General features: G+C 41.9%; 1 protein-coding gene across 27 annotated transcripts in view; it reads left to right on the top strand.

Annotated features, from left to right (window-relative positions):
• LOC147344333 (uncharacterized) overlaps positions 1-24107 on the top strand; it is a 492915-nt gene that overhangs the window by 76473 nt on the left and 392335 nt on the right. For 3 of the 27 annotated variants that reach the window (XR_015155762.1, XR_015155776.1, XM_086379009.1), the window contains exon 2: positions 10370-10485. The exons of 23 other annotated variants lie outside the window; for them this stretch is intronic. Coding sequence is in view for 1 of the 4 variants with exons in the window: in XM_086379009.1 (XP_086235135.1) it covers positions 10404-10485 (82 nt within the window). In the remaining 3 variants the exon portion in view is untranslated. Of the gene's footprint in view, positions 1-1334; positions 1979-10369; positions 10486-24107 lie in introns of those variants that run through there. One more of the 27 variants, XR_015155778.1, reaches the window with a different exon arrangement.

Here is a 24107-nt window from a genome sequence, read left to right as displayed (position 1 = left end):
GATCCATTTGCATGCACTCATTTTACAGCTCATTATTGCAGTGGCCATTATGATTACAACTGGCTTCTTAATTCATAGCTACTCTAATCATTAAGACAATTATGGTTAATTCACAGCAGCTCTTATGGTTATTATTATTCATTTATTCAGTTTCATTTTTAATATAATTACGGTTTAAGCCAGGACATCCCAGGTCTGCAAGAGGTGAGGGTACACCATGCGGTGCAGAGCAACCAAAACAGCATGAGCCTCTTTATTGCAAAAAAACAATGCTATAATAATAAAGGAAGTTGAGAAGGAAAAAAAATCCTAACTTCATTGCTCTTGGAAAACTGTTTGAATTTTTCCTATTTCTTTCTCAATTACTTGAATGCTTTTACTCTGGTAATTGCAGTTGGATATGAGTGTGTATTTTTTCCCTTCTAGTTAGCACTACACCAAATACAATTCTCCGTGTTGTTTTACTGTCTCCACACATTTTATGTTGGACATAGACTTTGAGTTAAACTAATACATTTATGATGCTTTGCTTGTATCTTGAGGTTTTCTTGAGTCTGTGAGAGGATACACGTGCAGCTGATTAGAAAAAGACCCCCAAAAAGGAGTTTCAATACCTGCTAGCTCTTATTTTTTCCCCAGATTTATACCTAGGAGTGGAATTTCTGGATCACATGGTAGTTCTATTTTTATTTTTTTCCAGGAACCTCCATACTGTTTTATATAGTGACTGCACCAGTTTACACTCCCACCAGCAATATACAAGGGTTCCTTTTTTTCCACATCCTCACCAACATTTTTTTATTTGTAGACTTTTTGCTGATAACATTGTGATTTGCATTACTCTAATAATCAGTGATGCTGGGTATCTTTTCATGTGTCTGTTGGCCATCTGTGTGTCTCATTTGGAAAAATGTCTGTTCAGATCTTCTGACCATTTTTTGGATTGAGGTTTTTTTTTTTTTTGGATTGAGTTGTATGAGTTATTAACCCTTTGTTGGTCATTTGCAAATATCTTTCTTCCATTCCACAGGTGGTCTTTTTATTTTGTTGATGAATTCCTTTGTTGTGCAAAAGCTTTTAAGTTTAATTAGGTACCATTTGTTTATTTTTGCTTTTATTTATTTTGCCTTAGATCAAAAAAATAATCCTACAGTTTATGTCAGAACAAATCAGGAAGTATACAGTTAAGGTACAGATTTCTGTGATAATGATAATAACAGCAAAACTAGCTAATATTTATTCAGTGTTCACTATGTGTGAGTCATGTCCAGAATCTTGTTTAATCCTCATGGCAATCCTACAAAGTAGTTATTATTTTTATCTTTATATGTAAGGTAACAGGGACACATAGAGGTTAAGTAACTTGCCAAGATCGCAGAGCTAAGAAGTGTCAGAACCAGGATTCGACCAAGAAACCTGATAGGGCTGTTGCTCTCAGCACGTGCCATGGGACCTCGAACACATTTCTTCCTTTTGCTGAGAAAAGTTTCTTTCTGACTCTAAGAAGAGATCTCCTTCCTCTGGGTCCTGGCTGAAGAAACAGCGTCAGGACTGCCTGCCACGTCAAGGGCGGCATTGGGCATGCAGAGGAGCAGACCAGCACTTCACTGCTACTTCTGAACTGATTGTCTACTGAGTGGCCTGTGGCAAAAAAAAAAAAAAAGAGAGAGAGAGAGGTGCTGAATTCCCTTTGTTCTCCCCTTTCATGTTGCCCAAAGGAAAACCAAAGCAAAAACATGCCCTTTGAAGCTCTTTTCTATATGAAAAAATAAACAGACCCCTTTTCAGTGAGAGACTTCAGACTTGAAGCAGGATTCAGTTAAAGCTCCCTCATTGCCAGTGCCCTGGGGAGAAGCCCCTGAATCCTTACATTCCTTTATCCCATTCACCAGATTCTCTTTGTGACTATTTCCATTCTATTTAAGCTGCACAAATGATATGCTTTGAGCATCCTTTAAATAATAAAAAGTCCGTGAATATGTTAGCTATGAAAAGCGTGATTATGTTCAGAGTGGCAATGACCATGCTTTGAAATGGTGGAGACAGTGTGAAGAGGAGGAAAGGAACTTATCTGGGGGAGTGATCTTGGGAACATCCTCTGGGGTCCTCATAGACTCCTTCTTGCTCACCCCCTTCCTCACCCACATATACACAGACACACACTTCTTTGATGATAAGACTGGTTTAAGCTGCTGTGGCCACCAGTTACTCTAACATAGTAGCTATGTGTGCTTAGTCTCTCAATCAAATCTACTCTTTGCAACCTTTTGGACTGTAGCCCACCAGGTTCCTCTGTCCATGGGATTGTCCAGGCAAGAATACTATAGCAGATTGCCATTCCCTTCTGTGGGGCATCTTCTCCATGCAGGGATCAAACTTGTGCCTCCTGCTTCTCCTACATTGCAGGCAGATTCTTCACCTGTTGAGCCATCGGGGAAGCTCTTGAATCGTCACAACAAGATATTCCTGCACAAGACTGGTCCTTGAAATGTCCTCAGAGCACAGAGGCTCTACTTTTGGTTCCCTTTGATCTTGTAACTCACACTGCCCTCTTTGGGAACCTATAGCATGTGTCCTTCATCCCACATTCCCCAAGTCCCAGCAAAGAGCAATGCGACCCAGTTCCCATAGGCTTTGACTTGGAGCTTTGTATTACTGATTTTACTGTTGTAGGCTTTTGGGACTGGTTAAGGAGGTGGCTCAGATGGTAAAGAATCCCCCTGCAATGCAGGAGACCCAGGTTTGATCTCTGGGTCAGCAAAATCCCCTGGAGAAGGAAATGAAAACCCTTTCCAGTATTGTTGCCTGGGAAATCCCATGGACAGAGGAGCCTGGCAGGCTATAATCTGTGGGGTCTCAAAGAGTCAAACATGACTGAGCAATTGAACAACAACAAAGGAGTAAGACAAAGATCACAGGCTGGTGGACCCACTCAGAAGCAGCGTTTTGTTTGGCTTGCATGATATTTATGAAATATTAAACTTCATGAGATTTCACATGGAAGTCATACGGGTTAGCTTTCCTTGATGTTGGACAGTCTCACAACATGGCAGTTACCATCTTCCCATTTGACAGTACTTGATTGGTGCTGAGCAGGGGCACTGTAGTCCCCTTGATGCATTTATGTCCCCATTCGGTTCCTTTGGATTTAGGTTTTCAATGCCTGATTTAAGGTCTGAGTGAGGATAAAGGTAGAGACTGAAGTCTTGGGGTTTTTGTGATCATAGCCATACTGGCTTGCTAGCATCTATCTGGACCATGAATCAACTGCCTACCTACCATTCCCACCTGATGGATGACCACTGGTTGGCCAGTGCAGGAGTGGTGTTGCTGGTGAGGTGGCAGTTGCCCGTCAGTCAATCTGTAGGGCACGCACCTTGCACTGGTCACTTTGTACACTGAGTTCAGCCCAAGGACTGAGTGTGCAGAAATTTTGGTCAACCTTCTAGGCACTTATCCCTTTCTTGAGAGCCCACTCTTTGGTTGCTGAAATGATTTGCTTTGTTGATGCAATCAATACATTAGTTGGTTTCTAAAAAATTTTTCACTTGTATCTTTATTTTTTGGTCATTCATTGTGGTATCTTAGTTCCTGGATTAAGGATCGAACCCACGCCCCCTGCAGTGGAAGTGTGGAGTCTTAACCCCAGGTCTGCCAGGGAATTCCCAATACATTAGCTGTTAGGGTGAAATGTTGTTAGCCATGGGCAGCTCTTCATTTCACACCATCCCCCTTGCTCTGTAAGAATATTGCTTTACGCAAGGTATATTCCATCAATTTTGCACATGCATTTACACACACAGACACTTTGCCTCATTCTCGCCTTCCCCAACCTTTTTGTCCCAGGAAAGGGGTTCAAATATAAAGGACTGGACTATGAGGGGAGCAACTCCTGGTCCCTTCTCTCTCTAACCTCCAGAACCACTCACTCTCCAGTCAGGCAATGAACTCTCTCATTTTTTAATGGCATGAAAAAAATCCCCCCTCTGCTGCTCTGAGGCAATCCTGATTGGTATTTGGTCAACTCATTATAGATTTGATGCCCCCTTTTTTCTCTAACACTCTTACTCAAGTAATTATCTTTGCAGTCAAATTGTTTTTTTTTTTTTGATGAAATATTCAAACAAAGAGTAACATCTATTTCTAATTTTTCTTCCCAGAAAACAGAACAGGCTAATTTTTTCTTTCTCCCTCAGCAGCAGCTTTTGGTTCATTCAGAGGTTAACATCAAAAGATTGTGATCCAGTCCTTTAGACCAATGGCTTTGAGGTTGCTTGAATGCAAATGATTTCTCTGCAAATGACACCACTCTTGCTCTCATGGTTACATTCTCATTGCCAATTATCCCTCGAACATTTCATATCAGATATTATTCACTAAGTGGCCAGGATGATTTCAGAAGATTCTTTCTAATCAAATCTGGCTGCAAACATAAAATAAAGCAAAGTAACTGCCCTGAGAGGCCCACTGCCAACACCTGCCTCATTTTTTCCGAACTCACTTTCCAGGTTCAACAAAGAAGAAACTCAGGGCCCAGAGGTGAATCTCCCATCCCCCATAAATGTATCTCATCTGAACTGGGCTCTGGCCCACGTCTTAAAATTGAGTTATACTCTGGACACATATCCTTCAGCTTCCTTAAGCCATAAATAGAAGAAGGGATTAAGAATGCCAGGAATGAGGGGTTTTGTTTGTTTGTTTTTTTCTTTTCAAGTAGTTTGAGCAGACAAGCAGAGTCAATTGTGTGTGGAGAGATTGAGGAAACAGCATTATTATCAGGGCTGGTACCTTTGTTTCAATTCACTACTATATTCAAACTTGGCAAAGGGGTTCATTTTTCATTTGCATGACATGCGCATCACATGCTGTCTGATAACTGGCTATGTCTTCTAATTTTTAGCCTTTGAAACACTGATGCCAGGTGCCAGATAGCCTGATGGATTTGTTCTAATTTGGCTTAATTTCCAACCAAAACCAGCTGAGCTCTGAAAAACTGGTTAGTAATATCACTTAGAAAATGATATCCCAAATAAGTGCTAGGAAACAGAAAATGTTCTCAAGTACAGCTCAATTTCAAATCATATTGCAAACCTGATTGCATATGCAAACCTGGATTGAGGCAGCTCCTCTCAGTTCAGTTCAGTTCAGTTCAGTCGCTCAGTCGTGTCCGACTCTTCGCGACCCCATGAATCGCAGCATGCCAGGCCTCCCTGTCCATCGCCAACTCCCAGAGTTCACTCAGACTCACGTCCATCAAGTCGGTGATGCCATCCAGCCATCTCATCCTCTGTCATCCCCTTCTCCTCCTGCCCCCAATCCCTCCCAGCATCAGAGTCTTTTCCAATGAGTCAACACTTGGCATGAGGTGGACAAAGTACTGGAGTTTCAGCTTTAGCATCATTCCTTCCAAAGAAATCCCAGGGCTGATCGCCTTCAGAATGGACTGGTTGGATCTCCTTGCAGTCCAAGGGACTCTCAAGAGTCTTCTACAGCTCCTCTACTGATCATTAAATGCCTCAGTTCCACATTAGAGATTGGTGGATACTGTGTAATTGTGGTGGATTATTGTAATTATTGTAATTATTGGTGGATACATGGGGGTCTGATGTGAGTAGTGGAGACCAAACCCAGTGTGAGTGAGCTGCATGCACTCTGCTGTTACAGGTGAAAAAAAAATACAATTGCACTAGATATTGCTATGTGAATGTCACACAAATTCCATGAGAATTATCTGTTCAAAATAAAACTCTTTCTTCTCTAAATACCAAAAACAACTTTAGTGGATTTTTGTTTTCTATGGAGTAAAATGCCCAATGCAAAAGAACTCAGCCTTTCATGACCTTGCCCTAATTTACATTTATGGTCGATTTTTCCCTGCTTCTTTACTTCCAGGACTGAGCCAGAGCAAATTTCTTGCTCTTCCAGGTTTCTGGGCCTTTGCAGTGCTCTCTGCCAGAGGAAGCTTAAGAAGCTTCAGGAATAACCCAGAAAGATGGGCAGGACTTTTCATCTAGTTGCCTCTGTCTTACTTGCTCCTGCCCCCACAGTCTTCTAGCATCCTTTCTTGCCCAATCTATTGGCCATATAATGATTTCTGTATTCCCTTTTGTAATAGTTGAAATGGAACCCTGTTCTCTCTTCTACTTTTTAATGGGACAGACCCTTTAGGATGCTAAGCATCATTCTCGGGCATCTAGATATGTATAGCCTAGGGGCTCTCAAACTTAGTGTCCATTAGAGTCCTCTGAGGACTTTGATAACACGGATTGTTGGTCCGCACCCCCGAGTCTGCTTTAGGAAGCCTGGGGTGTGGCCTGAGAATATGCATTTCTAACAAGTTCTGCAGGTGAATCTGATGTTGCTGATCCGGAGACACCTTGAAAACACCACTTTAGCCAATGCTTGTTGAGAGCAGAAGATGAGAGGTGCCTGAGAAGATAGACACTTCCTGGGGAAAGACTGGGCAAAGGTGGCATTTTGGGGCTGTTTGCTCTGTTGGTTTGTGGGATGGTGGTATGTGGACTGTTACAGAGACAAAAGGGAGGTTAATGCTGATGCATCTCTGGGATAGGACTTGTCACTGTAAACAAGGGTATGACCAGTGTACATTTTTGTCAAAGTGAGCTATGGAAGGTGTGACTTTGGGGGTCACTTCCTCTTCCAATGCTAGCGGCAATCATAAAGCCAGTAAATATCCCTAAGAGGCTGTGAGCCTCACAACTCTTGGTCCTTCTTTTCCACTCTCTCGGTTTGGCTAGAAGACTGGGATCATTGGGATGAGTGAGGGGCCGTCCTGACCACAGTGAAAACTTTCTCTCTGCCTGGACTGTACTTTTTCCTCAACGATCTCCCAGATATTCTGAAGACAGTTCCAATATATTTTCTGCAAATCCTTCCCAGTCCTTCTAAGATGTTTACTCCCATATGTCCAAAAAAAGCCTGTGCTTTTTATAGCACCAATAAGATGATATTTTAATGATTCAGTCTAAGGATTTATCATCTCCAGACTAGATTAGTAACTCCTTTGAGGACAGAGTATATATATTAATGTGTATATGTGTGAAATATACATACATACAATATTTCATCTTTTTCTCCTCAGAGCCAATGAATGTTTGCCAAATGAATGAATGAGCCCTACTTTGATGCATTTTCTATCTCCCCTTTTTTAAGTGTGTAAATCTTGTTTTGCTATTGGATTTCAGGCTCGAACTGGGGTATACCACGTGTTCTACTTTATCCTGAGTCCTTTTCTACTAACGCCCAGCCCCCAACTGAATATGCAGTCAGAATCTAAAACACAAACCTGAGGATAAATTGATTTTCATCTGCTTCTGGGAAATGGGAAAGCATTAGTGAAGAGGGTTTCCACTTTCTGTCCTCCCCTTTAAAAAGAAGCTAAAAAGATTAAAAGCTGCTGGTTGCTTCAAAGTCGAGCTGCGTGTTTGGGAGATGGATGAAAGTGCAGTACCTGACTGTAAAAGTCTTCTCTGAGATGACTATGGCCTTTGAAAGATCAAAGAGTCACTCTTTCTCCTTTCTCCTGGAATCATTACGGCTGTTAATAATCCATGCTGACTTTTTCTTGGGTGAAATGTTCTCTTACTTCATCCTCATCCTGAGTGTGTAAGTCTCCACTCAGTTTCAGGGGCTCGTTTTGGCTTAACTTCAGGTTTCCCATGAGAGCAAGAGTGGATGGAAATGTTATCAGTAGGATGCAAACACCTCAGTGAAGATAGCAGTGAAGGATTATAGATGGTAAGCTCTTCTCTGACAGAGAGCAATGTCAACTGAAAAATAAGATGCAACCTAAGGTTGAGAACTAGGCTTTAGTTGGTGGACGTCCTGAGGCTTAAGTCCAGGAGGCAGCCTCTCAGATAGCCCTGAGGGACTGCTCTGAAGATGTAAGGGAGGAACCAGGATATACTGGCATTTATGCAACAAAACCCAGATGATCTGAATATCAAAAGATTCAGTTCAGTTGCTCAGTCATGTCCAACTCTTTGTGACCCCATGAATTGCAGCACGCCAGGCCTCCCTGTCCATCACCAACTCCCGGAGTCTACTCAAACTCATGTCCATCGAATTGGTGATGCCATCCAGCCATCTCATCCTTTGTCATCCCCTTCTCCTGCCCCCAACTCCTCCCAGCATCAGAGTCTTTTCCAATGAGTCAACACTTCGCATGAGGTGGCCAAAGTACTGGAGTTTCAGCTTTAGCATCAGTCCTTCCAATGAACACCCAGGACTGCTTTCCTTTAGAATGGACTGGTTGGATCTCCTTGCATTCCAAGGGACTCTCAAGAGTCTCCAACACCGCAGTTCAAAAGCATCAATTCTTCCGTGCTCAGCTTTCTTTATAGTCCAACTCTCACATCCATACATGACCACTGGAAAAACCATAGCCTTGACTAGATGGACCTTTGTTGGCAAAGTAATGTCTTTGCTTTTCAATATACTATCTAGGTTGGTCATAACTTTCCTTCCAAGGAGTAAGTGTCTTTTAATTTCATGGCTGCAGTCACCATCTGCAGTGATTTTGGAGCCCCCAAAAATAAAGTCTGACACTGTTTCCACTGTTTCCCCATCTATTTCCCATGAAGTGATGGGACCAGATATTATGACCTTAGTTTTCTGAATGTTGAGCTTTAAGCCAACTTTTTCACTCTCTCCTTTCACTTTCATCAAGAGGCTTTTTAGTTCCTCTTCGCTTTCTGCCATAAGGGTGGTATCATCTGCATATCTGAGGTTATTGAGATGTCTCCTGGCAATCTTGATTCCAGCTTGTGCTTCTTCTAGCCCAGAGTTTGTCATGATGTACTCTGCATAGAAGTTAAATAAGCGGGGTGACAATATACAGCCTTGACATACTCCTTTTCCTATTTGGAACCAGTCTGTTATTCCATGTCCAGTTCTAACTGTTGCTTCCTGACCTGTATATAGGTTTCTCAAGAGGCAGGTTAGGTGGTCTGGTATTCCCATCTCTTTCAGAATTTTCCACAGTTTGGGGTGATCCACACAGTCAAAAGCTTTGACATAGTCAATAAAGCAGAAATAGATGTTTTTCTTGTTCTTTTGATGATCCAGCAGATGTTGGCAATTTGATCTCTGGTTCCTCTGCCTTTTCTAAAACCAGCTTGAACATCTGGAAGTTCACGGTTCATGTATTGCTGAAGCCTGGCTTGGAGAATTTTTAGCATTACTTTACTAGCGTGTGAGATGAGTGCAATTGTGCAGTAGTTTGAGCATTCTTTGGCATTGCCTTTCTTTGTGATTGGAATGAAAACTGACCTTTCCCAGTCCTGTGGCCACTGCTGAGTTTTCCAAATTTGCTGGTGTATTGAGTGCAGCACTTTCACAGCATCATCTTTCAGGATTTGAAAGAGCTCAACTGGAATTCCATCACCTCCACTAGCTTTGTTCGTAGTGATGCTTTCTAAGGCCCATTTGACTTCACATTCCAGGTTGTCTGGCTCTAGATGAGTGATCACACCATCATGATTATCTGGGTCGTGAAGATCTTTTTTGTACAGATCTTCTGTGTATTCTTGCCACCTCTTCTTAATATCTTCTGCTTCTGTAAAGTCCATACAATTTCTGTCCTTTATTGAGCCCATCTTTGCATGAAATGTTCCCTTGGTATCTCTAATTTTCTTGAAGAGATCTCTAGTCTTTCCCATTCTGTTGTTCAGTAATCAAAAGATTACTGTTAAGTAAAAGCTGGACATCTCAAGTTAATGAATTTTTAGCACTTTCCTGTGTGAGGGAAGATGCATGGGTCTGGTCGGATTGAAATTATTCCTTTGATATGCACTTTGACTATCTAGATCCAGTAATCTGGCTTTCTTTCTTTCTTTCTTTCTTTTTTTTCCCTTCCATCTTGAATCCCCTCAGGGTGCACAGTGGCTGATGGCTTGAAGGCCACAACATCCTTTGTTTACTGGTATGACAGATGATGATAGTAAACATTTTAGGTTTTGTGGGCCATAAGATCTCTGTTGCAACTACTGAGCCCTGTCACAGTGTGTACACAGCCATAGACACTATAGAAATAAATGAGCATGACTGTGTTGCAATAAAACTTTATTTGCAAAATCAGGTGGTAGGCTAGATTTGGCTCACAGGATGTGAGCTTGGCCCTGGATTTCATAAGACCTTGGCTCTGGGTCTGCTAGGTCTACCAAACTTTGATCCTTTCCACACTGACAGTAACTGGGGGGAAAAAAATTAAAAGCTTCTACTCGATTAGCCAAGTTGCATTTGCCTGAGAGTAGCTTCTTTTTCAGATGAAAGGACAGGAGATCTATAGACAAACAGGAATCAGCAGATCCCTCCCCTCTCCTCCTAACTTCTTCTGGTCTCTCTTTAGAGCCCCATATTGGTAAAGCCTAACTGAGACCCAGATGACCAAGCTGGCAGGGAAGCCTGGTGTGCTGCAGCCCATGAGGTCCAAAGAGTCGGACACAACTGCGCAACTGAACAACAGTAAGGCAGAGCACCACAGAACAGAGTATAGGATGGTGGGTTTGATGCTGAGAGACAGTGGCTGGATAACTGGCCAAGACTCCAGCAAGGGTATCAAGGCTGTTGACATGACATGAGGTTAAAAGTAAAATCCAGTGCAGTGACCAGGGAAATGGGATCTCTCTGAGTTAGGCACGTAAAGCCTACACACACTATGGCTTTGCTGATCCAGCTGTAAGATGATAAACTGATTCCACCCCTAACTCTGGCATTGCAGACTTTGTGGACACACAGAACTTTATATAAGATCATCTGAGTTTATTCCCAGAGAGACAAGGGGGACATGTCATTGTAAGCCGTTAAGCAGAAACTTAATTGTTGTGTTGTACAATGTTGAGAAAGAGACTATGTGAGCAGAAGGGAATAGATCAACCTAGAAAAGTGAGTGTACTCAGTTATGACTGTAGGCCTGAGGTTTACAGATTCTCTGAAGTGGTTATTTAAACTATGGCTTGGCAGAAATTGAATATTCAAGGTAATGAGTCTAATTGATTATAAGCAAGTGTTCCTTTTAATAAGATGTAGTAACTGCTAAGGGCAGGTAGGCGCTTGAAGGGCAAGCTAGAGAGAAGAATTTAAAGTTTGAAGTACTAAGAAAGATTGAAGTATTTTTTTATTAATTTTTTGGCTGTGCCATGCTGCTTGTGGGATCTTAGTTCCCTGAACAGGGGTCAAACCCATGTCCCCTGCATTGGAAGGGTGGAGTATTACCCACTGGACCGCAAGGAAAGTCCAAGGTTGGAGTATTTAAATATATTAATGTGATTGACCTCTTTTACAACCCAGATGTGGCCTCCATCCTCATCCCCTAAGGGCATATACGGTAATACGCGCCGCCCACCCGCCCCGCCCCACCCCCCACCCGCCCCGCCCCACCCCCCACCGCTACTAAGAGTAGTTGTTTTTGCTTGATTGAGATGGGAGGTTTCAGGCATTCAGTAGAGGCTTGTGAGAGTCAAAGCCCTGTATCTAAAGAACACTTGCTGATGGGGCTGGGGCCCTGGGAGCCCAAGAAGGCCAGAAGCTACAGTTTCCAGTTTTCTCACCTGCTGTACCTATACTGGGGAAGTGGGATTGGGTGGCTGAAACTTTCTTGGGTCGCTATGGTGCTAAACAGCCTTCCTCGCAGGCAGGCTAGCATTCAACGGTAGTGGACACTGGCAACAAAAAGTGAATGTGCTTGATAATTTCTTTCCTGCATTGTTTAGTATAGAGACTTGTTCCTCAGTTTCTCATTGGGGTATCCTTTGACATTTCACATGGATTTGTCTATAAGCAGAGAATGCCTTTGTCATATCTGCTTGAGAGTTGTGGTTCTCGTGACATTTCTCTTTCTTATCACATTAACAAATTGTTTGGCCTTCTGGCTTTGACATCAGCCTCTCTGCTTGGGTTAATATGAGTCAACTCCAGATCACTGAGCTCACTCTTGCAATGCTGACAAAAATCTCAGTGCTCGAGATTCTGAGATTTCAGAGGAAGTACCAGAGGTGAGCCACAGTGGATTCATAAGGCAGATAGCTTCTTCAGAGTCCTCTGAGCAGCTAGCTAAAGGAGTCTTCTTGACTTTGCTGGGCAATGTTCTGCTCAACTATAACAGATCTTAAAAGTTCATTTTAAGGCAGCCTTTCTACAGAATAAAATGATGACATTTTCTGGAGGCTTTGTCCCTGACAATAATGTTCAAGTCTTTATGGCTTTATTGCTACTCTTCTGGATATAAATAAGTGGTTTCCTGTTAAAAAAAAAAAAAGAAAGAAACAGAAAAAAATCATAAAACACTAGATCTCTTGAAAAAATGTACTTACAGGTAGCATGTTTCTACGTGAAACATATAAGCTGCTCTTTGGAGCAAGGCTGAAACAGATGATGTGACCCACTAGGACTCACTGGGCTTCTGTTTGAAAGTCACATCTAATCTATTGAACAGGTTTGGGTGAGGAGGAGGTAAGGTTATTATTCAAAGCTTCTACAGTTCTCAGTCCTTAATGTTGGCAGAATGTGAATATGGAACTAGCTATGTTGCCTTAATTCAGACTGAATGCTATACACTCTGAAAAGTTCATGAAAAGATCTATAGCTGATATTTTTTCATTAGTGATTTTTAATCAATGCTATGACTTCAAGAATAATCACTCTGCTTTTCTGAATTTCTTGACACCTCCCTGACTCTCCATCTTGTAGGATCTGATCTCAAGAGCCCATCTTTTTCTTCTTTGCCATGTCTTTTTTTTTTTAAGGGAGCCATTTTAAAAGTCTTTATTGAATTTGTTACAGTATTGCTTATGTATTATGTTTTGGTTTTTTGGCCATGTGACATGTGGGATCTTAACTCCCCAAGCAGGGATTGAACCCTCACCCCTGAATTGGAAGGCAAAGTCTTCACCACTGGACCACCAAGGAAGTCCCTCTGCTGTGTCTTATAATTTCTCTTTCTATTAATGGCCTTAAGGCCAAATTCTAAGTTTTCTCCATACTGTGCAATGTCATTTCTGCACTGTTCTCTACAATTTATATCATGTAATATTTTCTGTACTAAATTATTTAACTTTTAGGAATAGCAGATTACACACATTGCCAGTGAGGGCTATGCAAAAATAAACTGTGGCCAAAGTGCAGTTTATTTTATTTTGTAGCAATTGAGACCAAGGCAGAATGCTGGGGCCAACTCCACTTTGCCTTAAGTCCTGCTGCCTTTAAACACCTTCTCTAGTTCCAGGAAAAGAGGGAGACCCTACGACCAATGGGGTGGCATAGGTTTTTAAAAATCAGCTTCTGGGAAGAAAGAGAGCAAGATTGGCCTTTAAGACAGAGGCCTTAATGTAAAAATGGGTTCTACTCCAGTACTCTTGCCTGGAAAATCCCATGGATGGAGGAACCTGGTAGGCTGCAGTCCATGGGGTCGCTAAGAGTCGGGCATGACTGAGCAACTTCACTTTCAATTTTCACTTTAATGCATTGGAGAAGGAAATGGCAACCCACTCCAGTCTTCTTGCCTGGAAAATCCCAGGGGTGGGGGAGCCTGGTGGGCTGCCGTCCATGGGGTCGCACAGAGTCGGACACGACTGAGGCGAATTAGCAGCAGCAGCAGTCCCCTAAAATCTCTTGTAAGGTCATTACTAAAATGTTTTTCTCCTCATGATGAATATGTGTGCTTGCAAAGAAACACAGCCTCCTTTTTTGCCTTGTCTACTAGGGAGCTAAGCATGAAAGTTAGCGTCATGCATATTTCAGCTCACGTGTCACTTCTTAAGAAAGGTCATTTAATTCATCCAGTCTAATTAATTAGCTTACTTTGCTTCTGATCACTCCTACTGTATTTATGTCCTTAGGACTGTTGAAATAAAGAGCCACAAACTGAGTGGCTTGAAACAAGAGAAATAATCTCATAATTCTGTAAGATAGAAATCTTAAATCACAGTGTCAGCAGGGCTGTGCTCACTCTGAAGGCTCTAGTGGAAAATCCTTTCATACCTGTTCCCGGCTTCTGATTGTTGCTGGAGATCCTTGGCCTTCCTTGGCTTAGAGCCTCATGGCTCCAATTTCTGACTCCCCTTCATGTGGCATTTTTCTCTCTGTGTATTCACATAGCCTTCTTATAAAGATACAAGTCATTGGTTTTAGTGCCCACCCTTATCCAGATGATCTCATTTTTCTTTAATTTTTGTTATTGTAGTTAAAGTCACATAATATAAGTTCAGTTCAGTTCAGTTGCTCAGTTGTGTCTGACTCTTTGCGACCCCATGAATCACAGCATGCCAGGCCTCCCTGTCCATCACCAACTCCCGGAGTTCACTCAAATTCACGTCCATCGAGTCGGTGATGCCATCCAGCCATCTCATCCTCTGTTGTCCCCTTCTCCTCCTGCCCCCAAACCCTCCCAGCATCACAGTCTTTTCCAATGAGTCAAATCTTTGCATGAGGTGGCCACAGTACTGGAGTTTCAGCTTCAGCCTCATTCCTTCCAAAGAACACCCAGGACCGATCTCCTTTAGAATGGACTGGTTGGGTCCCCTTGAAGTCCAAGGGACTCTCAAGAGTCTTCTCCAACACCACAGTTCAAAAGCATTAATTCTTCGGTGCTCAGCTTTCTTCACAGACCAACTCTCACATCCATACATGACCACATAATATAAAGCATACTATTTTAACCATGTTTAACTACAGTGGCTCTAAGTACATACACAGTGCTACGCAATTCTCACCATCATCCATCTCCCCAATTTTTCACCTTCCTAAGTTGGAACTCTGTCTCCATTAATCACTAACTCCCCATTGTCCCTATCCACCTTCTGGCCCTTGTCATCTACCAATGTACTTTCTGACTCTATGAATTTGACTTTTCTAGGTACCTCCTATGAGTTTGTCTGCACCTAATGTATATTGGAATGTGTTTTTAAGGTTATCTCATCTTAACTATATCTGTAAAGAGTCTGCTTCCAAATAATGTCATATCTTGAGATCCCAGTAGAAATGCATTTTGGGGGGATGCTCTTCAACACACAGCATTCATCATATTTCATGTTGTCTTCACAGCACCTGTCACTGTCTGGAGTTTTTATTTCAGTCCTATTTGTGATGCTTGTTCACTGAATCCTCCCACTACACTTTGTGCTCTGACACACTAGGATATTAGTTTTACGTGGGTAAAGACTGCCATCTTATTCCATGCTGAAAGCCTGGCATCTAGGAAAAACTTTCAAATACTCTTGTTCAGTGAATCACTTAGCTGATGTAGAGCTCAATTTTAATAGTTTATCTCTGGTAGAGTGTGCTGTTCTCTTTCTTAAAATGGCTTTTGAATTCTATGTTTCCTCAGCTTCCACCTGAAATCCTTTTGAGAAGAAGTGGAGGAGAAATTATGAACAAATAAAAGGCAGTTGTTTGGAGTGCTCAGTGTATTTTTCCCATGAAATAATTTGATAAATAATTATTAGATTCCCAGGCCATCTTCTAAAGTTTGTTTTGTTTTTTTTTTTAAGTTGAAGCCTTTTAAACTTTATGTACCAGAAATATTATCTGTTGGTGACAAAAAAGACTGAAAATAATGGTGTTTTCAGTGTAGTTTCTTTTGGTGAGCTTGGGAGTTGGATCATGCCAGTACTTGACATGTGGTAGAAGGTCAGGTAATACCTTTTAAAGGAATCGATTAATAAGTACAAAAGAAGCTACCGAGGTACTTGGACCACCATAGATTCTCTTTTCTTACTAAAGAAAATAGAGTGAGGGTGGGAGGAGGTGGAGGTTGGATCTGAACTCTTGACTTTTTGCTGCTTTTGGCCATCTGTTATTTTCAGCTCAGCTGGGGAACTCATACCATGTCTCCAGAGAGACCTTTATGGTTTGGCTATCCTTACAGAGCCCCACCTCGGTTTCAGTTACCTGAATCACACCGTTTTCTGAGCCCTTGGGGGTTATGCTAAGAATATCATATAGTGAAGAATTTGGGAGCAATCCTTAATGAAAATGGGTCTGAAAAGTAATATAAAAATGCAGCTAATGTCACAATTCATACATTTTTAAAAACTGTCTTCAGATGGGAAAGAAAAAACAAAGTGAGTGTGGGTATAAGAAGGGGCAGAAAGCAGAACATCTGTTGTCTTTGCTGTCTTATTTAAAGAGACCACTAGAGAGAGAATGTTCTAGAATGATTTTCAGTATCACGGTGGGGCATCTTTGCTTTGTACCATTTCATTTCCAGTTTTTCTCTTTCTGTAATGGATTAAGAGCATTTAATTATGGAATAGAGACCCATAAGAGTTAAATAACAGCCCAAACCCCTTTGTTGAAGGGCCTGTGATTGAGTGACAGTGACTGCTGAGTCCATGTTAGGAGCTCACAAACATGTTTCAGAAGTTCCTGAAAGTCATTCTGACAGATGACATCACCTGCTGCAAGGAACAGTTATATTAAGAATACAATAGTAACCTTTCTCTTTATGATTGCTGCCTGAATGCACTGATATACTCTCTGAAAGACATTTCCTCTTCAAAACAAAAAGGAAGATGTCCTGTGAGCCTCGTAGACAGTCAATTAAAAGCTAGAGTGCCCACAAATGCTGGGGTTTGGCCCTGCCAGAGGCACACAGAGCTCTTCACCTATATTCTGTGCACCATGTGAAAGCAATTGAGCAAATCCAATAATTCGCTTGATTACCTGGAGTCCTTAGTAAAAGCAAGATTAAGGAGAGCAATGTTAGCTCATCATTGACTGGAGGATTTTTCCAGAAACTAACTCCTGTAGCCGACAATTTTTATTTTGGCTGGCGGCAAATTACTTCTGTTATTTCACTGACACTTTCAGGGTTATTACATTCAATAGCTACTCCTGACACTCCTGTAAAGTCTTCTAATTTTCATGAAATGTTGTCTTTAATCCACTCTTCTGTAGCGGTAAAGGCGCATTCTCCACACCAAGAGTTTCATTTTCACTTTCTAGTTCAGAATCAATCCCTAAAGTTTTTTGTCTTTTTTGAAGGTCTACTATTCACATTTTCTGAATCAGAGCTGTATTCTGAAGCACTGTCATCCTCTGAGACACTAGTATATATGTCACTCGGACAGTTAAGAAAAAGTACTTGCATTTAATAAACTAAAACATTCTTCACTCAAAATTTCATGATGTGTCATTTTTAAAAAATTCTACATTTATAATATACAGAGGGTTGGAACAAAAACCTAACAGGGCAAAATGTGAAGGAATAATGACAATAGTAAGTTGTATAATGAACCCTTGATCAATTTTAAGCTTTAACAACTTTGCAAAGTAATGTTAATTGTATCACTCTAAAAATTTATTGATGCATCTCTGGGGGTAACAAAATAAGTATTTACATGTCTCCAGTGAATAATGTGTTAAGTTTCTTTCTGAATTTGTTGGTCTTTCTAAGGGATATGACTTTTCTTTCAGGTTGGGGAAACATGGAAACAGTGAGAGACTTTATTTTGGGGGCTCCAAAATCACTGCAGATGGTGACTCCAGGCATGAAATTAAAAGATGCTTGCTCCTTGGAAGAAGAGCTATGACCAACCTAGACAACATATTAAAAAGCAGAGACATTACTTTGCCAACAGAGGTCCATCTAGTCAAAGCTACGGTTTTTCAACTAGTCATGTATGGATGTCAAAGTTGGACTATAAAGAAGGCCGAGCACTAAAGACTGATGCTTTTGAACTGTGGTGTTGGAGAAGACTCTTGAGAGTCCCTTGGACTGAAAGGAGATCCAACCAGTCCATCCTAAAGGAAATCAGTCCTGAATAAGCATTTGAAGGACTGATGCTAAAGCTGAAACACCAGTATTTTGGCCACCTGATGGGAAGAACTAACTCATTGGAAAAGACCCTGATGCTGGGAAAGACTGAGGCAGGAGAAGGGGACAACAGAGGATGGGGTGGTTGGATGTCATCACCAACTTGATAGAGATGAGTTTGAGCAAACTCTGGGAGCTGGTGATGACATCCACAACAGGGAGGTCTGGCATGCTGCAGTCCATGGGGTCATGAAGAGTTGGACCTGACTGAGTGACTGAACTGATTCTGAACCATGAAGGAAATGTCTATCTTTGAATAAAGACAACATCAAAGAAAACAGGGCACAAAGAAACCATGAAGGAAATGTCTATCTTTGAATAAAGACAACATCAAAGAAAACAAAGAAGACAGAGACCAGCCTCGATAACATTATTCAAGTCCCTAGATGCAGCCATTCCTGAAGCAGAAATGCTTCAGGAACCTTTCATTTATGTGAGTCAATACATTTCCTTTTATGTTTAAGCTTGTTACAAGCTCCAGGAGTTGGTGATGGACAGGGAAGCCTGGCATGCTGCAGTCCATCTGGTTGCAAAGAGCTGGACACAACTGAGTGACTGAACTGAAGTTTGTTAAGGGAACATTAACTGTTTTAATAGATAAGCCTCAACTTCTCAGGAAGTTAGCACAAATAGAAGTTCATTTCTGCTTTGATGACTGTTTAATGCAGTTGTTTCTGGACAGTTCACCTTTCTCTGGTCAAGGACTCATGTTCTTTTCATGCAGTGACTTCACCCTCTCTAGGCCCTCAGAATCTTCATCTGGAAGTGGATGGAGAAAGAGGATGGGATATCAAACGTGGTAGGCTTTTATTAGTCAGGACTGGTAGTGGCTTACTTCATCCCTGCCCACATCCCATTGGCTAAAACTCAACTATATATCCCACCTAAACCAAGGGAAATGGAAATATGTAGTCCAGCTGGGTGTCCAGGGAGACAAGGTATTAGGCATGCTGGGCGTCTTAGTTAATCTCTAGCGCAAAGGACAATGTTCCAAGAAGCTGGTCTTTTCTACAAGCCAGATGATGGACGAGGATTGGCAGACCTGGCCTTATGTTAAGTTTCCTGTCTGGTGAGTTCCTTGTGGAGGTTCAGAACTAGTGTGCAGCCTTTGGCATCCATGAACAACACACTTGTATAGGCAAAACCAGGTGACTCTCAGCTCCCTGTGTGTTATTAGGTTTAACTCCAGTCATTTCTCAAGAAACCAAGATCCAGAAAAGAAAAATGTTTATTGCAGAGCACATGTCCAATTGTGGCAAAGTATGAAAGCATAGTGTTGATATCAAGATAGTGTTAAATTTGCTTCTCTATCGTTATTTACTTTATTATTTGCCTTAACGTGTATATATGTATGTATACATACATATAATAATATACATTGGAGAAGGAAATGGCAATCCACTCCAGTATTCTTGCTTGGAAAAGTCCAAGGGACAGAGGCACCTCTGGAGGGTTACAGTCCATGGGGTCATAGAAGAGTTGGATACAACTGCTAAGCTAAGTCGCTTCAGTCGTGTCCAACTCTGTGTGACCCCATAGGCGGCAGCCCACCAGGCTCCCTCGTCCCTGGAATTCTCCAGGCAAGAACACTGGAGTGGGTTGACATTTCCTTCTCCAATGCATGAAAGGGAAAAGTGAAAGTGAAGGCACTGAGTTGTGTCTGACTCTTAGTGACCCCATGGACTGCAGCGCACCAGGCTCCTCCATCCATGGGATTTTCCAGGTAAGAGTACTGGAGTGGGGTGCCATTGCCTTCTCCGGGACACAACTGAGTGACTACAAATTATATATATATATACACACACACACACACATATGTTAAAGAAAATAGTTTCAGGACTTTAATATCTTAATTAGCATTCAGTTCAGTTCAGTCACTTGGTCGTGTCCGACTCTTGGCGATCCCATGAATTGCAGCACGCCAGGCCTCCCTGTCCATCACCAACTCCTGGAGTTCACTCAAACTCTGTCCATCTAGTCAGTGATGCCATCCAGCCATCTCATCCTCTGTTGTCCCCTTCTCCTCCTGCCCCCAATCCCTCCCAGCATCAGAGTCTTTTCCAATGAGTCAGCTCTTGGCATGAGGTGGCCAAAGTACTGGAGTTTCAGCTTTAGCATCATTCCTTCCAAAGAAATCCCAGGACTGATCTCCTTTAGAATGGACTGGTTGGATCTCCTTGCAGACCAAGGGACTGTCAAGAGTCTTCTCCAATACCACAGTTCAAAAGCACCAATTCTTCTGCACTCAGCTTTCTTCACAGTCCAACTCTCACATCCATACATGACCACTGGAAAAACCATAGCCTTGACTAGACGGACCTTTGTTGGCAAAGTAATGTCTCTGCTTTTGAATATGCTATCTAGGTTGGTCATAACTTTCCTTCCAAGGAGCAAGCGTCTTTTAATTTCATGGCTGCAATCACCATCTGCAGTGATTTTGGAGCCCAAAAAAATAAAGTCTGACACTGTTTCCACTGTTTCTCCATCTATTTCCTATGAAGTGATGAGACCAGATGCCATGATCTTCGTTTTCTGAATGTTGAGCTTTAAGCCAACTTTTTCACTCTCTACTTTCACTTTCATCAAGAGGCTTTTTAGTTCCTTTTCACTTTCTGCCATAAGGGTGGTGTCATCTGCATATCTGAGGTTATTGAGATTTCTCCCAGCAATCTTGATTCCAGCTTGTGCTTCTTCCAGCCCAGCATTTCTCATGATGTACTCTGCATATAAGTTAAATAAGCAGGGTGACAATATACAGCCTTGACGTACTCCTTTTCCTATTTGGAACCAGTATGTTGTTCCATGTCCAGTTCTAACTGTTGCTTCCTGACCTGCATATAGGTTTCTCAAGAGGCAGGTCGTGTGGTCTGGTATTCCCATCTCTTGAAGAATTTTCCACAGTTTATTGTGATTCACACAGTCAAAGGCTTTGTCATAGTCAAGAAAGCAGAAATAGATGTTTTTCTGGAACTCTCTTGCTTTTTCCATGATCCAGCAGATGTTGACAATTTGATCTCTGGTTCCTCTGCCTTTTCTAAAACCAGCTTGAACATCTGGAAGTTCATGGTTCTTGTATTGCTGAAGCCTGGCTTGGAGAATTTTAAGCATTACTTTACTAGCGTGTGAGATGAGTGCAATTGTGCAGTAGTTTGAGCATTCTTTGGCATTGCCTTTCTTTGGGACTGGAATGAAAATTGACCTTTTCCAGTCCTGTGGCCACTGCTGAGTTTTCCAAATTTGCTGGTGTATTGAATGCAGCACTTTCACAGCATCATCTTCCACGATTTGCAATAGCTCAACTGGAATTCCATCACCTCCACTAGCTTTGTTCGTAGTGATGCTTTCTAAGGCCCATTTGACTTCACATTCCAGGTTGTCTGGCTCTAGGTGAGTGATCACACCATCGTGATTATCTTGGTCATGAAGATCTCTTTTGTACAGTTCTTCTGTGTATTCTTGCCACCTCTTCTTAATATCTTCTCCTTCTGTTAGTTCCGTACCATTTCTGTCCTTTATCCAGCCCATTTTTGCATGAAATGTTCCCTTGGTATCTCTAATTTTCTTGAAGAGATCTCTAGTCTTTCCCATTCTGTTGTTTTCCTCTAATGCTTTGAATTGATTGCTGAGGAAGGCTTTCTTATCTCTCCTTGCTATTCTTTGGAACTCTGCATTCAGATGCTTTTATCTTTTCTCCTTTGCTTTTTGTTTCTCTTCTTTTCACTGCTATTTGTAAGGCCTCCCCAGACAGGCATTTTGCTTTTTTACATTTATTTTCCATGGGGATGGTCTTGATCCCTGTCTCCTGTACAATGTCACGAACCTCCGTCCATAGTTCATCAGGCACTCTATCTATCAGATCTAGTCCCTTAAATCTATTTCTCACTTCCACTGTATAATCATAAGGGATTTGATTTAGGTCATACCTGAATGGTCTAGTCGTTTTCTCCACTTTCTTCAATTTAAGTCTGAATTTGGCAATAAGGAGTTCATGATCTGAGCCACAGTCAGCTCCTGGTCTTGTTTTTGCTGACTGTATAGAGCTTTTCCATCTTTGGCTGCAAAGAATATAATCAATCTGATTTTGGTGTTGACCATCTGGTGATGTCCATGTGTAGAGTCTTCTCTTGTGTTTTTGGAAGAGGGTGTTTGCTATGACCAGTGTGTTCTCTTGGCAAAACTCTATTAGCCTTTGCCCTGCTTCATTCTGTATTCCAAGGCCAAATTTGCCTGTTACCCCAGGTGTTTCTTGACTTCCTACTTTTGCATTCCAGTCCCCTATAATGAAAAGGACATCTTTTGGGGGTGTTAGTTCTAAAAGGTCTTGTAGGTCTTCATAGAACCGTTCAACTTCAGCTTCTTCAGCATTTACTGGTTGGGGCATAGGCTTGGATTACCGTGATATTGAATGGTTTGCCTTGGAAACGAAGAGAGATCATTCTGTTGTTTTTGAGATTGCATCCAAGTACTGCATTTTGGACTCTTTTGTTGACCATGATGGCTACTCCATTTCTTATAAGGGATTCCTACCCACAGTAGTAGATATAATGGTCATCTGAGTTAAATTCACCCATTCCAGTCCATTTTAGTTCACTGATTCCTAGAATGTCGACGTTCACTCTTGCCATCTCCTATTTGACCACTTCCAATTTGCCTGGATTCATGGACCTAACATTCCAGGTTCCTATGCAATATTGCTCTTTACAGCATCAGACCTTGCTTCTATCACCAGTCACATCCACAAGTGGGTATTGTTTTTGCTTTGGCTCCATCCCTTCATTCTTTCTGGAGTTATTTCTCCACTGATTTCCAGTAGCATATTGGGCACCAACTGACCTAGGGAGTTCCTCTTTCAGTATCCTATCATTTTGCCTTTTCATACTGTTTGTGGGGTTCTCAAGGCAAGAATACTGCAGTGGTTTGCCATTCCTTTCTCCAGTGGACCACATTCTGTCAGACCTCTCCACCATGACCCGCCCGTCTTGGGTGGCCCCACATGGCATGGCTTAGTTTCATTGAGTTAGACAAGGCTGTGGTCTGTGTGATCAGATTGGCTAGTTTTCTGTGATTATGGTTTCAGTGTATCTGCCCTCTGATGCCCTCTTTCAACACCTACCGTCTTACTTGGGTTTCTCTTACCTTGGATGTAGGGTATCTCTTCACAGCTGCTCCAGCAAAGCATAGCCACTGCTCCTTACCTTGGACGAGGTCACCCCTCTTGACCTTGAACTGGATACATGTGTATGTATGGCTGAGTCATTCTGCTGTGTAATTAGCATTACTAAAATTTACTTTTGATAGACCATGAATTTTTTTTTAACTTTTAATTTTGCATTGAAGTATCATCAATTAGCAGTGTTCTGATAGTTTCTCAGCCATGACTCAGCCATGCATACACATGTATACATTCTCCCTGCAAAGTCCCCTCGTGTCCAGGCTGCCACATAACATTGAGCAGAGTTCCCTGTGCTGTTCGGTAGATACTTGTTGGCTAACCATTTTAAATATAGCAGTGATACACCATTGATTTTTGAAATTATAATTAAGAGTAGCTGAGAGAACTAAGAAAAACAATCTAATTTTGTTTGCTTTTGGGACCAAATAACAAAAATCTCACCTAGACTATTTAAAATAATAATTAAGTATCAGTTCAGTTCAGTTCAGTCGCTCAGTTGTGTCCGACTCTAAATTTAATAATTTTTAAATCATTTATTAATGCCTATATAGTGCCTAAACGGAAAAGGCAATGGCACCCCACTCCAGTACTCTTGCCTGGAAAATCCCATGGATGGAGGAGCCTGGTAGGCTGCAGTCCATGGGGTTGCTAAGAGTCAGACACGACTGAACGACTTCCCTTTCACTTTTCACTTTCATGCATTGGAGAGGGAAATGGCAACCCACTCCAGTGTTCTTGCCTGGAGAATCCCAGGAATGGGGGAACCTGGTGGGCTGCCATCTGTGGGGTCACAAAGAGTCAGACACGACTGACGCAACTTAGCAGCAGCAGCCCCAGCAGGAGCAATGCCTAAAATATGCCAGATACTGACAGCCCTAAAATTGTTACTGAATCCTCATAACAACCCTATGTTCAGTTCAGTTCAGTTGCTCAGTCATGTCTGACTCTTTGTTGGGAAAGTTTTATTTTTATTCCAGTATTGTAGATCCTGAGGGCTAGTGGCATTATGTAACTTGCCACAGTTACACAGGATTTGAACTCAGGAAGTAGCTCCTCAGCCAGTTCTTCTGGCCACTCCATTTACAGAGCCCCTTATCAGGT

This window comes from Bos grunniens, chromosome 26, assembly GCF_055505025.1.
Source record: "Bos grunniens cultivar Pamir isolate PY7600 chromosome 26, Bosgru_T2T1.0, whole genome shotgun sequence".
Taxonomy (NCBI): Eukaryota; Metazoa; Chordata; class Mammalia; order Artiodactyla; family Bovidae; genus Bos; species Bos grunniens.
This window is presented reverse-complemented; position numbering and strand designations above follow the sequence as displayed.